Source organism: Quercus robur, chromosome 5 (genome assembly GCF_932294415.1).
Source record: "Quercus robur chromosome 5, dhQueRobu3.1, whole genome shotgun sequence".
Taxonomy (NCBI): domain Eukaryota; kingdom Viridiplantae; phylum Streptophyta; class Magnoliopsida; order Fagales; family Fagaceae; genus Quercus; species Quercus robur.
Window position 1 is genome coordinate 55,551,676 of NC_065538.1, and position 13,432 is coordinate 55,565,107.

The 13,432-nt window shown below is 32.1% G+C and overlaps 1 protein-coding gene across 1 annotated transcript; it reads right to left on the reverse strand.

The window, feature by feature from the left end:
* Positions 1-1,592: 1,592 nt before the first annotated feature.
* Positions 1,593-5,772, reverse strand: LOC126726367 (protein SRG1-like). The gene is made up of 4 exons (XM_050431601.1): positions 5,514-5,772; positions 5,093-5,337; positions 4,547-4,871; positions 1,593-2,103 (listed from the first exon to the last, which is right to left on the reverse strand). Exons 1-4 carry the CDS (start codon positions 5,763-5,765, stop codon positions 1,834-1,836), a joined length of 1,092 nt encoding a protein of 363 aa, XP_050287558.1. The 5' UTR covers positions 5,766-5,772; the 3' UTR covers positions 1,593-1,833.
* Positions 5,773-13,432: the final 7,660 nt, after the last annotated feature.

Below are 13,432 nucleotides of genomic sequence, written 5' to 3' on the forward strand. Positions count from 1 at the left end.
TATTGCATCATTCTTGCTTAGTTTATTCGCCTTGTTCCTTTCTTCTGTGCCACTCTTATGGCAGCCCTATAGCATTTACACGTAACCCCTAGATTTAGGCGGTGCATTGGGTTTTATGCTTAAGCATTGCTGTCAAAGTCGAGGAAATTGTAGAATTCACCTCAGAAAGGATTGTTATACTGTGGGAAAGACTGATTATTTCCCTAGTCCCCACCACCACCTAAGAGGAAATCCCTGTTATTGGCTTATCCTCTTAGCCCTTCAACACTTTCTAATTTGGGAGTTCAATTATTTGGGATTTCTAATTATATTTTAAGGTTTAATAACTTTATTTCCCATTTATTAGATTTTTAAGTATACACTTAAATTTATATTATATGGGAGTGGGACTACATATATCCTGTCGACACAATTGTTTATCAATTTTTTTCCCCTCCAAATCTTTGTCGTCATTTTTTTTACCCATATTGAGTTGCCATTGCATTATCAGTGGCTTTCGAGTATGTTTGCAACAACGCAAGCTAGAAGTATGTCGGACCATTAAGTTTACGCGTAAATTCGTGAGTAAACATTAGTTCACACATCCTATTATACACACTCTCACACATATTTAAATTGTACATAAATTGTAATTTATGTGCAGTTTGAGTATATGTGAGAATGTGTGTAATAAACACTATCTTAAATTCATAACATTTTTCAAAACTTCTTTGGGACGTCTTGTGTCTTGTTATTATAAGTTTGTGTGAAAGTGATATTGATGGTATTGGTATACATAAAAAAGAAAAAAAGAAAAAAAAAGATAAGCGGTTTTAATTATTGGCAAGATCAACTCATGGAAAAGGTTGTGAATTTTACATGTTATCCATCTGTAGACTTTATTGAAGTAGTAATCAAACTTATCTCATTTGTAGGTGAGACCATTTCGTAAGCACAATGTCCCCACCCATATGTTATGGGGAACTTTTTCTTGTTTTTTGATAAGTATGTTTTTGGCCCCCAGCAAGGAGAGAATTAAAGGGGATATGTCTTGACTCTAGTCTTGAGTAAACATACAATAACGTGGTTCATCATTTGGAAGTATGAAGTTTGTTCTCAAAGGGCCCATAGCATGCTTGAAAAATTGCGAAAAATTCGGCAATGCAAATCTAAAACCACGCCGCTAAGAGAGAGAGAGAGAGAGAGAGAGAGAGAGAGAGAGAGAGAGAGAGAGAGAGAGAGAGAGAGAGAGAGAGAGAGAGAGAGAAAAGAAAAAGAAAAATGGTGGAGCCTTTCACACAATGGTGGAGCCTTTCACACTATGTTTTGTTTGGTTCTCCCCCGAAAATGGTGAACTGTCATTTTCCACTTTGCTATAGGGTTTGAGTTAGAAATATGTAAACTTGATAGGTTTCATAAATTAACCAGATAAAAAGTTTTCTGTGCTCAAAGACTAACAGATCATCTAACATGCTAAAACAATGATTATGATTATTCATGAGTCACAATTTAATGATCGACAAGCTCAAGCGGTAGATTTAAATAGGGTTATGATGGGAAATATCCTTGGTGTTTTTTAGTCTTCAAGAAAGCAAGAAAGGGAACATTCATCGTAAAGATCAACAGTGAATTATTTATATATTTACATATTTTCATTTCTACAAAGCATTTTTATACAACATGGAACCAAACACACACCAGAACAGACTGATTTATTTTTTCATGCATCATCACCTGGCTTTGTTCATTGTATAGATTCATCCAAAGCTCTAGCCAAATGGGATTATTTTACCTAAGACAAGACTGGAGGTGTCACAATTTTCAAGCTATAAGTACTATATATCTGTTTGACCATCATGCAGCTAGAGTTGATTCCCCACTTTTGATTCTCATGTTCTCCAAATGCGACTTCCCATTCAGATTACGGGAAAAGAAATCTTTGACATAGTCCTCCATTGTAATCCTTTTAAATAATGGTGGGTTTCGTGGGCTTAAAGTACTAGTCACAGGCCCAATCTCTGCCTCAAATTTGGGGTTAAAGAACATAGCAAGTGAGATTCTTTCTTTGTCTGAGTTTACAGTTACTCTGTGCTCAATGCTGGTAAAGGCCCCATTGCTCAGGATCTGCAAAATGATGTGACAATATACCCATAACTAACATGTTCTCCCATTTTAAACTCATTTTAATTTTTGCATGCTAATCAGATCAAGAGCAGAAGGTTGTCTTCTCCACCTTGGATTCTATATCAACATACCAACACAAATTCAAAGAGGTTACAAGTACAAATAATTTTTTGACAAATTTTACAACATTATTAATTATTTCATGTGCTATATATATATATATATATATATATATATATATATATATATATATAGTGTCATTTCTTTCACAGCCTATCACATTAATGAGAATGTTAGATTGAGATTTGGTGCGATAGCTATACCATGCAATCTCCCACCCAAAATTTCAACTTTTTAAAAGTTTTTAATTTCTCCTTTTTTACATTTTAACCATTCAAAGGGTATTGCATGTTGCAATAGACCTAACTATTACACCGAATCTCAATTTGGATATATATATATATATATATATATATACACACACATATACACACACCATAATCTTGACCATGATGAAATTGTTGATCTTCTTACTACTGGTTTTTCTAGGACCCTTCGCGGTTGGTGGGAAAATTGTCTTATCGAAGAGTCTAGAGAATCCATCAAAAAGGTAGTTATAAAGATGATGATGGATTACCCATTTTTAATGAAAGAGTTGGTCAAGGTATTTCTGATGGCGTCAATACTTTAATCTATACTATTATTAAACATTTTGTTGGAACTATATATATATATATATATATATATATATATAGTTCTTCTATAGGCACAACAAATTTTACCGTAAGTTGAGGTATCTTATCATCTCACACACCCCAGATCCACTACAAGGCAAAATAATAATTCAAATCAGATAGAGAAATTACACTGTCTGGTTCATCACAACTCACGACAAGTTACTTCAACTTATAAAAAAAAGAATGTTGTAAGATTTTTTTGCGTCTCGAAAACTTTATGATCCATGCATGAGATATGCATGAAATAACTTATTGTTTGGCTGACCAAACTAGATAAGGATTGCTAAACTCGCTGGTCCCTATAGATGTAGGGTGTCCCCTTGACCAAAAAGCGGGGTCCTAAAGTCACAGACTCAGTGTCATACTAAAGTTATCACTTATCATGGTGACTGGTTTTAAACTCCTAAAAGATCCACATGCGGAAGCTTAGTATATATATTTTTAAATTTTTTGATAATCGCACAAGCTTAATTAATAATGAAGCAATAGTTGTTGCAACATTTACCGACTCACGAGAACAATTGAACAAAGCATGGTGATGGGGCATATCCCAACAGAAATTTCGTGGCAGCTATTCAGCCAAGTTCCTAGTGCCTCAAAATTTAAAATGGAATAGTGGGCATGTCTTTTGAGATAGATATTATCATATTACTGTCGACCAAGTCAAATGAGGTCCTATTTTTGTGACGCACACACACCTCATCTAAACGTCTATATTTACACTTAATTTTACAATACATTTAAGCGTCAACTTATAATTGAATTTCAGTACTTACATACAAGACAACTATAAGTATTTGTTGGAAGAAAAATTTAGATGGGCGAATCACAAAATAACACTTATACATATTGTGAATTTGGGCATGTAATTTCGAAGGAAATAGGATTCTTTCCATTACATTTTAATTAAAGAAAATTAATTTTATAATTATGATTTTATTTTCTAAATTAAAGTATACAAACTGTCATATCATTTACAATCTTAAATGACATTACACTGGATATATATACTTTTAGACTTGTAATATCCAATCTTAACAACGAAATGAATTTTCTTTATTCAAAGCGAAGAATAAACCTACAGCTACAAGTACGATAGTTTCACAAGAAATCTTAGATGACAAGTTGGTAATGGTGAGTAAAAAAAATTATGTCAATGGTGAACTCAAATGAGAGCCATTAACATTTTGCCACTTAGAATTTGTTGTAAACTGTTGTAAAAATATCATATTCCTAAGGTTTGTTTGGGATCCACTTATTTTGTTAAAACTGACAATTTTTTGCTGAAAGTACTGAAAATAAATTTAAAAGTTAGTTGAAATAGTATAATAAGACCTATGAATAGTTCTAAAAAGTGTAATGGGACTCCTGAGTAATAACAAAAACAAGTTGACAAAATTAATTATGCCAAACGGACACCCAAAGGAAAAAATAGATTGAAATAGTGATTAATTATCATTTTACCAAAACAAGGACCATATTTACTAATCACATTATTCGTGCAATATGTAAGGTTTTACCGCGCGACCAAGTTTGGAAATGATTTTTTGTTTTTTAGAAGTAAATGTTTGGAGATGATATTCAAACTAACAGAAAAGTTTGACTATGATAGCCAGGGTTTTCAAAAATCTAGACTAGTTAAATTCAACACGTGCTTTTTGAAAAAAGAATTTGGATTAAGGAAGAGAGATTGAAGCATGACAAACCTCCATAACATCTCCGACATTCACAACAAAAGAATCTGCGCAAAAGTTCACAGGAATCCAAACCCCATCTTTCTTTATCTGAAGACCTTGTACTCCATTAATTTGGTGAAGGATGGTGATCCCAGAAGCGTCAGAGTGGGGAGTAAGACCCACAACAAGTTCTGGTTGTGGGCATGGAGGATAGTAATTCATCCTCATTGATTGCATCCCATCTTCAAATAACTCCTCCATCTCTTTGATCTCTATTTTCAGAGCTTTTCCCATATAACCTAGAAGTGTCATGGCAAGCTTTTGTAACTCTGAGATGTATGCCTCTAAGGTGTTTCTGTAAGTACGCATGAAAATAATAATAATTATTATTATTACAAATTGAATATTGCTATACACACAATAGTTTCGTTATAATTTCACAACAAAGTTTAAGTAATAATTTGTTACTGTTTATCATTTTTTTTATTTACTATTAACAACAATTGCCATCTAGGCTTTGTTGTGCCCGTAGCTTTATTGTGAGAGAGAGAGAGAGAGAGAGAGAGGAGAGAGAACCTCAAGGATGAAGGGAGCTCTGGAAATAAATATGGCTTTCTTTTTTGAATAGGGTTGAGTGTCATGTAGAGCCTATCACCCCAATCGAGTGTTTGGTCGTTGCATCTGATGATTGTTCCATAGCCTTCAACATCACCTGGCCTTGCCTTATATTTCATTTTCTCTTCCGAAGGAAGCATGAAGAATTCTTCAATCTCATGTTTTAGCTTTTCTAATAGTGAAGAGCTAACTCCATGGTTCGCCAACTATATAACAATAATATAAAAATCTCTTAGGATATTTCTCAAACTTAATTTCTGTCTCAAAAAAGGAAAACTAGACATTATGATATGCTGTCTTTTTTTTTTTTTTTTTTTAATCAAATAGCTGCAGCATTCAAGGGCAATCCTGTGTATAAATAATCTAAAAGGTTGAGAAGAACCTGCATGAGGCCCCACGCTTTACAAGTTGAATGCAACTTCTCTAGTTCCAAGTCTGAGGTCTCCCCCAAGGCCAATTTTTTCATGTCAATGGTGGGGATTGTTGTCAAGGTACTGTAATCAGAGGGAGCTGAAAGTTCTTGATCTGGACGAATATAGTTCTTCGGAACTACGGTCATTGGCTCTTTGGTGAGCTCCATAACGCTGAGAACTGAATTAGAGTTCCAAGAGCTAACCGGCTCCATTGATGCCATTGCTTGGCCTAGGTGCAACTCTACCTAGCAGCATGGTGCAATGGGTGTTATATATATAGCCCGAAAAATGTAATTAATCTTACATTATAGATTAAATAAATGCGTATAATGTTGTATACATTTGTTTAATCTATCATGTGAATCTTACAATGCAAGTATCATCTTAATATCTAAGAAATGTGGGTTCCAGTTAACTTAATTGATAAAGTCTTTAATAGTTGAATAAGAGATCCGAGATTCAATTTTTGCTTACACAAAAAACTGATTGGTGTATTGGATTATAAATGGATGCTATAGGTTGAAATTCTATATTAAAAAAAAAAAAATATAAGTAATGTACTAAAACCTGAAATAAAAATCAATTTTGACAATACTAAAGTATCTCACATTATGCCAAGTTACATAACTAATTTGTAGATAAAAGAAATTAGAATTGATAAAAAAAAAAAGGAATAATTGCTGTAATTAGGATAGACAATTACAATTAATAGTAGAGGGATGAAAAAGTGAGAGGATAAGAAATGAAGAAATGGTAGAAAAGTAGGAGGATGAAAAATGGAGAAGTGACAAAAAAAGGAGGATAAAAGATATTTTAGTTTTCTTTACTTGTATTTGGTTGGGGGTAGAAAAGTGGAGGGATGAAAAAAAAAATGATTTTGTATAAATTTACTCATATGAAGATATTTTAGTTTTCTTTACTTGTATTTGGTTGGGGGTAGAAAAATAGAGGGATGAAAAGAAATGAGTTTGTATAAATTTACTTATATGTCATTGTTAAAAAAATAATGGCCAATTAAAACAAAAAGTGGCAAACAACCAAAAAAAAAAAAAAAAAGGCAATCAACTAAATTTATTAAAAAAGAAAAATCATGCAAAAAAAAGTAAAAAAATATTCACATCTAGTTAAAGAGAAGAGCAAAACATGATCACGCCTAGAAGGGAAATTTTTTTGGAAAAGTAGCCAGCAAGTCCCACACCAAGGAAAAAAAAAAGGGAGTAGTTTAGTCATTGGTGTAACTATTCCTCTCCCGTCTATTTTCCCTTTAAATTGGGGAGATAGAATTTTGGTGGGTCAGGGGAGAAAATATCTGGCCCTCACCAATTTTTCATCCTTTCATTCTCTCCAACAAAATACTCATAAAATCAGTTTTCTCTTCATTTTTCTCTCCCCAATTAACACTTGTAATTTGATTAGGTAACTATAGCTAAAATATTCGTTGTAGAGATATTCTTCAATACATATTCTTTCTTTTGACTAACGTATTTATATTTTAAACAATTGAGAGGGATTTTTTTTCTTCTTGAAAATAATAGCCGACTAATTATGGTGAACATCAAGAAATGTTTGATCCGTAATTGTTACTCTTAATATTACTATTATAATAATAATATATAAAAATGTTTGGCAATTGGTTGCTTGTGGAATCAAATGAAAAAAAAAAAAAAAAAAAGTCTTCTAAAAGAAAGTTTAAAAAATAAAAAGAACGAAATAGGTTTGCTTAGTGTTTTTCTGCTGGTTTGGCAGTTTGCAACTTTGGTATTATTATTTTTCACTCAATAAATCATTACAAGTTAAAATCTCATTTTTAATTTTGTAAGAAATTATGGTGCAAAGTTTGATTTTTTACTTTCACATTTGGAATTGCCAAGTTGAATTATAGGATCCATCATATAATTAAGTTAACTCATAGGAAATGTTCTTTTTTCTTTATTTGTTATTTTCTAACTTATATGAGAATGTTTTTTTATTATCATTTTGATTCAAAATTTTCTTCTGGAATATCAATGATAGGTTCTTTACACATGTATATAATTTAACTACTTATATCCTTTTGTCTTTCTATTCCTGTCTCTCATATTTTTTGGTCTTTTTATTTTTATTTTATATATATATATATATATATATATATATATAAAGAATGCAAGCTACAATTAATCGATTCACACCATTAGAGAAAACAATAATGGACAATGTGAAAGAAGTATAACAAGTTTTTTTTTTTTTTTTTGAGAAACAAATATATACACACAAGGGAGAGGGAAAGATGTTATAACACAAAAATAAGTCACAAACTCCACTAAACAATCATGATAACTTTTGAATGTTCAATTAGTGTATATAACACTTTGAACATTTAGACCCCCAATTTACAAATTATCAATTCAAGCTTAATATCAAACAATTAATGTGCGGAATATGAATATAAGCTTAATACAGAATTGATAAATAATCTAAACCAAATAAAATCACATCCACAGCAGAAATTAAACGGAAAAGTTTAAGGGAAGAGAGATGCAAACACAAGGACAACACAATGATGTGTTATCGAAGAGGAAACCGAAACCCTCGGCGTAAAATCTCTCCGTTGCCCTTCAAGCGGTAAATAATCCACTAAAGAATGTAGTTGGGATACATGAACAACAGAAGATCCTCCAAGCCTAATCTACCCAGTGTACCTAAGCCCTCTAAGTTCCTACTCTAACGAGGTTACACCGAACCTATTTCTTCTTTAACTTACCGGATTCTGCTACTGACCATAGCATCAACCAATATGGTCCCTTCTTAACTGCTTCTCAAAGCACCAAACAACCTTCTCACAGATATGGGTATGGTGAGAAAATGTTTTGGTAATGTACCTCTCAAGGATGTAACAATGAAGAGGGTGAGAGTAGAGGAATTTGAAGAGTCTCTATGTGAAGATTGGGGATGAGTCAATCTTGTTTTTCTCTAGAGTTTTTCTCTCAAAATTTTCTCTGGAAGCTCTTTACATTTCATGGGTATAAGGGGTGTATATACTAGGGTGAGAGAGGAATGTGAAGAGTCAGTTTTTTCAAAATAGAGCTGGCTGGCAGCTTGGCCTTGCGACTTGACTGAGCCACGAGTTCAAGCCACGAGGTAATTGAACGGCCAGTCTGTACTTTTTATCTTGTAGTGCTCCAGCTGGTATGACGCTTTAACTTCTAGCATGCTTGACACGTGTGCAACTTCTGGCGGCTTGCAAGCCGCGAGCCACCCGCGAGATCCAATTGCAAGTCCCTGCTTCTTTGCACAATCTTGAGTATTTCTTTGTCTTAAACATTAACAATTGCCGTGGTGCATGCACATGTGCATGTGCCACGACAAGTTATAACTTGGAGTCTTTGATAATTTAAGTTGACAAGGATCTTGAGTCCTCATAGGACGTATTTTTTCTACGATTAATAAAACAAAGATTGGTTTTGTGGAAATTTGTAAGATCCCAAAAGTAATGTGGTAAAATGTTAGAATGTCAAACATGAGAATAAAAATATTAAGATACTTTGGTGGCATCCATTACCTCTAGTTGCGGATTACTTGAAATCTTAACCCCTAACATCAATAGATTATAAATCTTATATATTTGCTACTTCATATCTGAATCTAAATCAGTATTTACTAAAAACCTATGTTACAAACCAAACTGAACTAGTTAGCCAAAGCAAATATAAAAAATTTCTTTGTCTTAAACATTAACAATAGTCGTGGTGCACAGACAATGGAATTCCAAGTATAACTTGGAGTCTTTGATAATTTAAGTTGACAAGGATCTTGAGTCCTTATAGGACTTATTTTTTACCCAAAAAAAAACACAAAGATTGGTGATGTGGAAATTTGTGAGATCTTGTAAGTAATGTGGTAAAATATTAGAAGGTCAAACATGAGAATAAAAATATTAAGATACTTTGGTGGCATCCAATACCTCTAGCTGTGAATTATTGTTCTAACCTGAAATCATAACCCCTAACCTCAATGAATTATAAATCATATATATTTGCCACTTCATATTTGAATCTATATCAAAATTTACTATATATCTACGTTACAAACCAAACCGAAGCAGTCAACCAAAGCAAATATAAAAAATTTCTTTGTCTTAAACATTAACAATTGCCATGGTGTACACACAATGGAATTCCAATTCTAACTTGGAGTCTTAGATAATTTAAGTTGGCAAGGATCTTGAGTCCTTATAGCATCCGGTCAAATTTTTATAACTAAAAAATAAATTATAATGAGGTGTAAATTTGTGAGGCATATAAAACTTATGTGTCAAAATTTTAAAAGGTGGACAAAAAGTCAAAAGTTTTGATTTTATATTATATATAGAATATAGATAAGTAGTTTCGTACATGCATTTGTATACATGTGTATATCAATTAGAAATTTTGTCCTCCCAAAATCAAATCCTAACCCTAATCCCACCATTAATTGCTAGTTCATGGGCCAAAATGGGCATTTGCCCATTTCGCCAAAACTTTCTAGCAAAATGCCATTGTTCTGAAACTATCTAGCGAAATGCCCCTGTTTTAAACTCGATTTTCTAAAAATCAAGTTTCAATGAAAAACTCGATTTTTAGAAAATCAAGTTATGTGAATCAAACTTAAAAAAAAAAAAAAAAAAAAAAAATACATGGAACTCGAGATCCATGTAAAATTTCTCACATTACTTGATTTTCATCAAATCGAGTTTTTCATTGAAACTCGATTTTTATAATTGAGTTTGGTATTTTACTGGATAATTTTAGAACATGAGTATTTTGCTACATCTTTTGGACGAAATGGACAAATGCCCATTTTGGCCCTAATTCATGAGGAAGTTGTCTTTAAATGTAGTGGCTAATATTTAGTATTTTTCTTTAGAGAATTTCATGACAAGCTAAGAGTCTTATAACTCAATTAGTACCTTTTGATATTTTCAATAGAAATATTCAAAGTTCAAATTCTTTTTGCTTCATCGCAATTATGATATATATATATTTATTTATTTATTTATTGACAAAAGAACATAATTACTTACATGCATAATGCGGAGCCTATGGAAATTGTGAAGATGCGAATGTGAATGGTTGGGAAATTTGATAAAACATTTTTTATGTCAAAGATAAGTCTCGGGATAGAATGCTACTCTTGTATTGCTCATCCTAATGGGACTCCATTAGGGGAAAGAAAAGTGTGCCATAATGTTGGGATAAATCCCCATCTATGTGTGAATTAAATTAAATATAACCCAAGCAACAAAGAAAATAGAAATCTACGGAAGCGATAAAAAAAATCAACTAACAAGAACACCAAGAAATTACATGGAAAACCCTCCAGTGTAGAGGGAAAAACCACGGGGCAAATCCAATCAATCTATTGTAATAAAATAGAGATTACAATACTCAAGTTATACCCAAAACCTGAGTTCACAACAAATTGGAAAAATATAATAATACTTCTAGAAACAAATACAACTTCACCACAAAACCCAGCAGCAAGATCTTCCACTTTGAATACTTAAACTCTCTGTGGTTGTAGCACTCAAATAATCGTCCTAGAGAAAACTCCAAATTTATTTTCCTTGTGCGTCTTGAGCAAAAGAAAAATCACATTTTCTTTTTTCCCTCAGTGCTGCACAAAGCACTAATCTCTTTCTTTCAATCAGCTTGAAATCCATATTTCACTATTCAACACACTCCTAATTCAATTAGGAATAGAAGTTTTTGACTTCTTGTGCAATTGGTACACCTATTTCTATATGAAATAGGATTCCTTCAATGCTCAAGTACAAGTCCTATATGGGCTAGACTTCAAGGTGCCGTGCACCTCCCAACACATAATTGTCAAAACAAACATAAAGAGAAACACTCGTATTCAAATGCCCCAACTAAATAGAAAAAAGAAATTCTCTTTATGCATATAAAAACCAAAGGTCTCAGAACCTTTTAGAAAGAATAAAGGGAGGCTAAGAGCCCTATTGGTAATGTTGTTCTAGTAATATTGTTTATATTTTTTGGAAATACTTGTGGATGAAAAAGTGTGTGAAAATACGTATAATATTGTTTAAAAACTAAAAACATGTATTTAAATACATATATAAAACGGACCCTAAATGACTCATTGATGTCCACCTATATGAGACAACTAAAAAAATTTAAAAAAATGATGCGATTACCAAGAGGCATCCTCTAAGAAAAGCATCCAATCTAGTCAAGATTACTTACAATAATTAGCTAATGAAGGGTGACAAATAAAAAATTGTAGTTTATTATGTAGAAAAAGTTTGACTTCAAACACGTTATAATTATCTTACTCCAACTCATTATATAGCAAATTATAAAATGATTTATAAATTTTTTAATGAATCATATGACTTATTTAAATAATAATCTCGGACAATTTTATAATTTTTTTTAAAAAAAAATTCCAAATATTTTTAGAGCCAAATTTAGTCCTTCCTAGAATTAGATTTCTAAAATTACTTTTCTTTTTTAAACAGTTGGTTTAATGAACCATTTCTACAAGTAACATAAATAATCATCATTGTAGATGATCATTTGCAGCCATTTGAAAAGGAAAAAGAAAAAGAAAAACAATAATGACTTCACAACACCTTGTGCCGGTGATGAATTTGTATATACAAAAATGTGAAACTCCTAACTTTTAGTTCTAAGTGTAGATTATTGGGAGAGAGAAAAAAGGGAGGGGGCTTTACAGAAAGATGTCAATGTACATGACACTAGAAACAAAGCTTATTCCGACTGAAATTAATTCATTACAACAGGCAAGAACATGAATGCGGAAAGCATTCTGGCTCTTGACAGAATTCATTTTGCGGCAAAAAATTCACATTATTTGTGGCTTCTTTGTTGGGGTTGCATATAAACTTTTTCTGAGAAATATTACTTTTCTAAAAAGAAAAAGATTGGGTCCAATGTTTTAGTGCAATAAATTTGATGACGACTTGTTATCATCCTAATTTTAACATGTACCTAATCCAATATTTTTTTTCATAGTAGCGACACAGATGTTTCATTAAAAAATTGAACATATATAAATTCGACCGGCATCTTGTAATTTTTAAATGTTCTCCTTTTCAACACATTATCACTGAAAATTGTTGGTCAACTTAACGGTTGTGGGGGCTATTGGTATTACTCAATTGCATCGAATTGCAAGAAAGGTTAAAAAAGGAATGCTAAGTCAAGTCATGGCCAAATTATTATTATTTTTTGATAATGGAAAAGTACTTAGTACTCACAATGTTACAGTTGTCAAATAATATGAGATATTATCCGTCGAATCTGTCCAAGTTGCGTGATTGACATAGTTTGCATCTTCTTCCACAACATGCATGTTACTCAAAAGTGATTGTATTATTTTTCTATGGCTATGCAAAAGCAAAACGTGCTTAAATTCAGAATTTTTCTTTTGTAAAGTTGCTATCGGCGTGGTTTGACGAATTTGCAATCAAATCGTTTTAATATATTTGAAAACCCAATTAAGCACGTTTTTGAAAATGACAATCAAATATCTAGAGCAGTACTTTTTAATGTACAGGATAAATTCAAAGTCTTTGGTAATAATGAAATCGTCATTGGTGATGCATGATTGATATATCTCCCAACACAGCAGTTTGCCAAGTGGGCATATGTTCTATGTAGTCAGGCAAAACTTGGGCCATTTTAACAGCAAGGTTGGCCCTGGCCCAAACCAATGAAAAATATCTTGAGCTAAGGGATTTTATTATTATTATTATTATTATTATTATTATTTATTATTGAGGAGTGTTATGTCTATAATATTTTTACAACAAATCATATGTGATAAGTTGTTATTGGTTCTAATTTGAATCTACAGCTTAAATTATTTTTTTGTCCACTTATAA

Bases quoted from the DNA above. Each gene is read 5' to 3' on its own strand.
- LOC126726367 (XM_050431601.1), bottom strand. From the start codon at position 5,765: ATGGCATCAATGGAGCCGGTTAGCTCTTGGAACTCTAATTCAGTTCTC. The intron at 5,338-5,513 runs GTTCTTCTCAAC...ATTGTTATATAG, and splicing joins AAGCGTGGGGCCTCATGCAG to TTGGCGAACCATGGAGTTAG. The intron at 4,872-5,092 runs GTTCTCTCTCCT...GCGTACTTACAG, and splicing joins GAGCTCCCTTCATCCTTGAG to AAACACCTTAGAGGCATACA.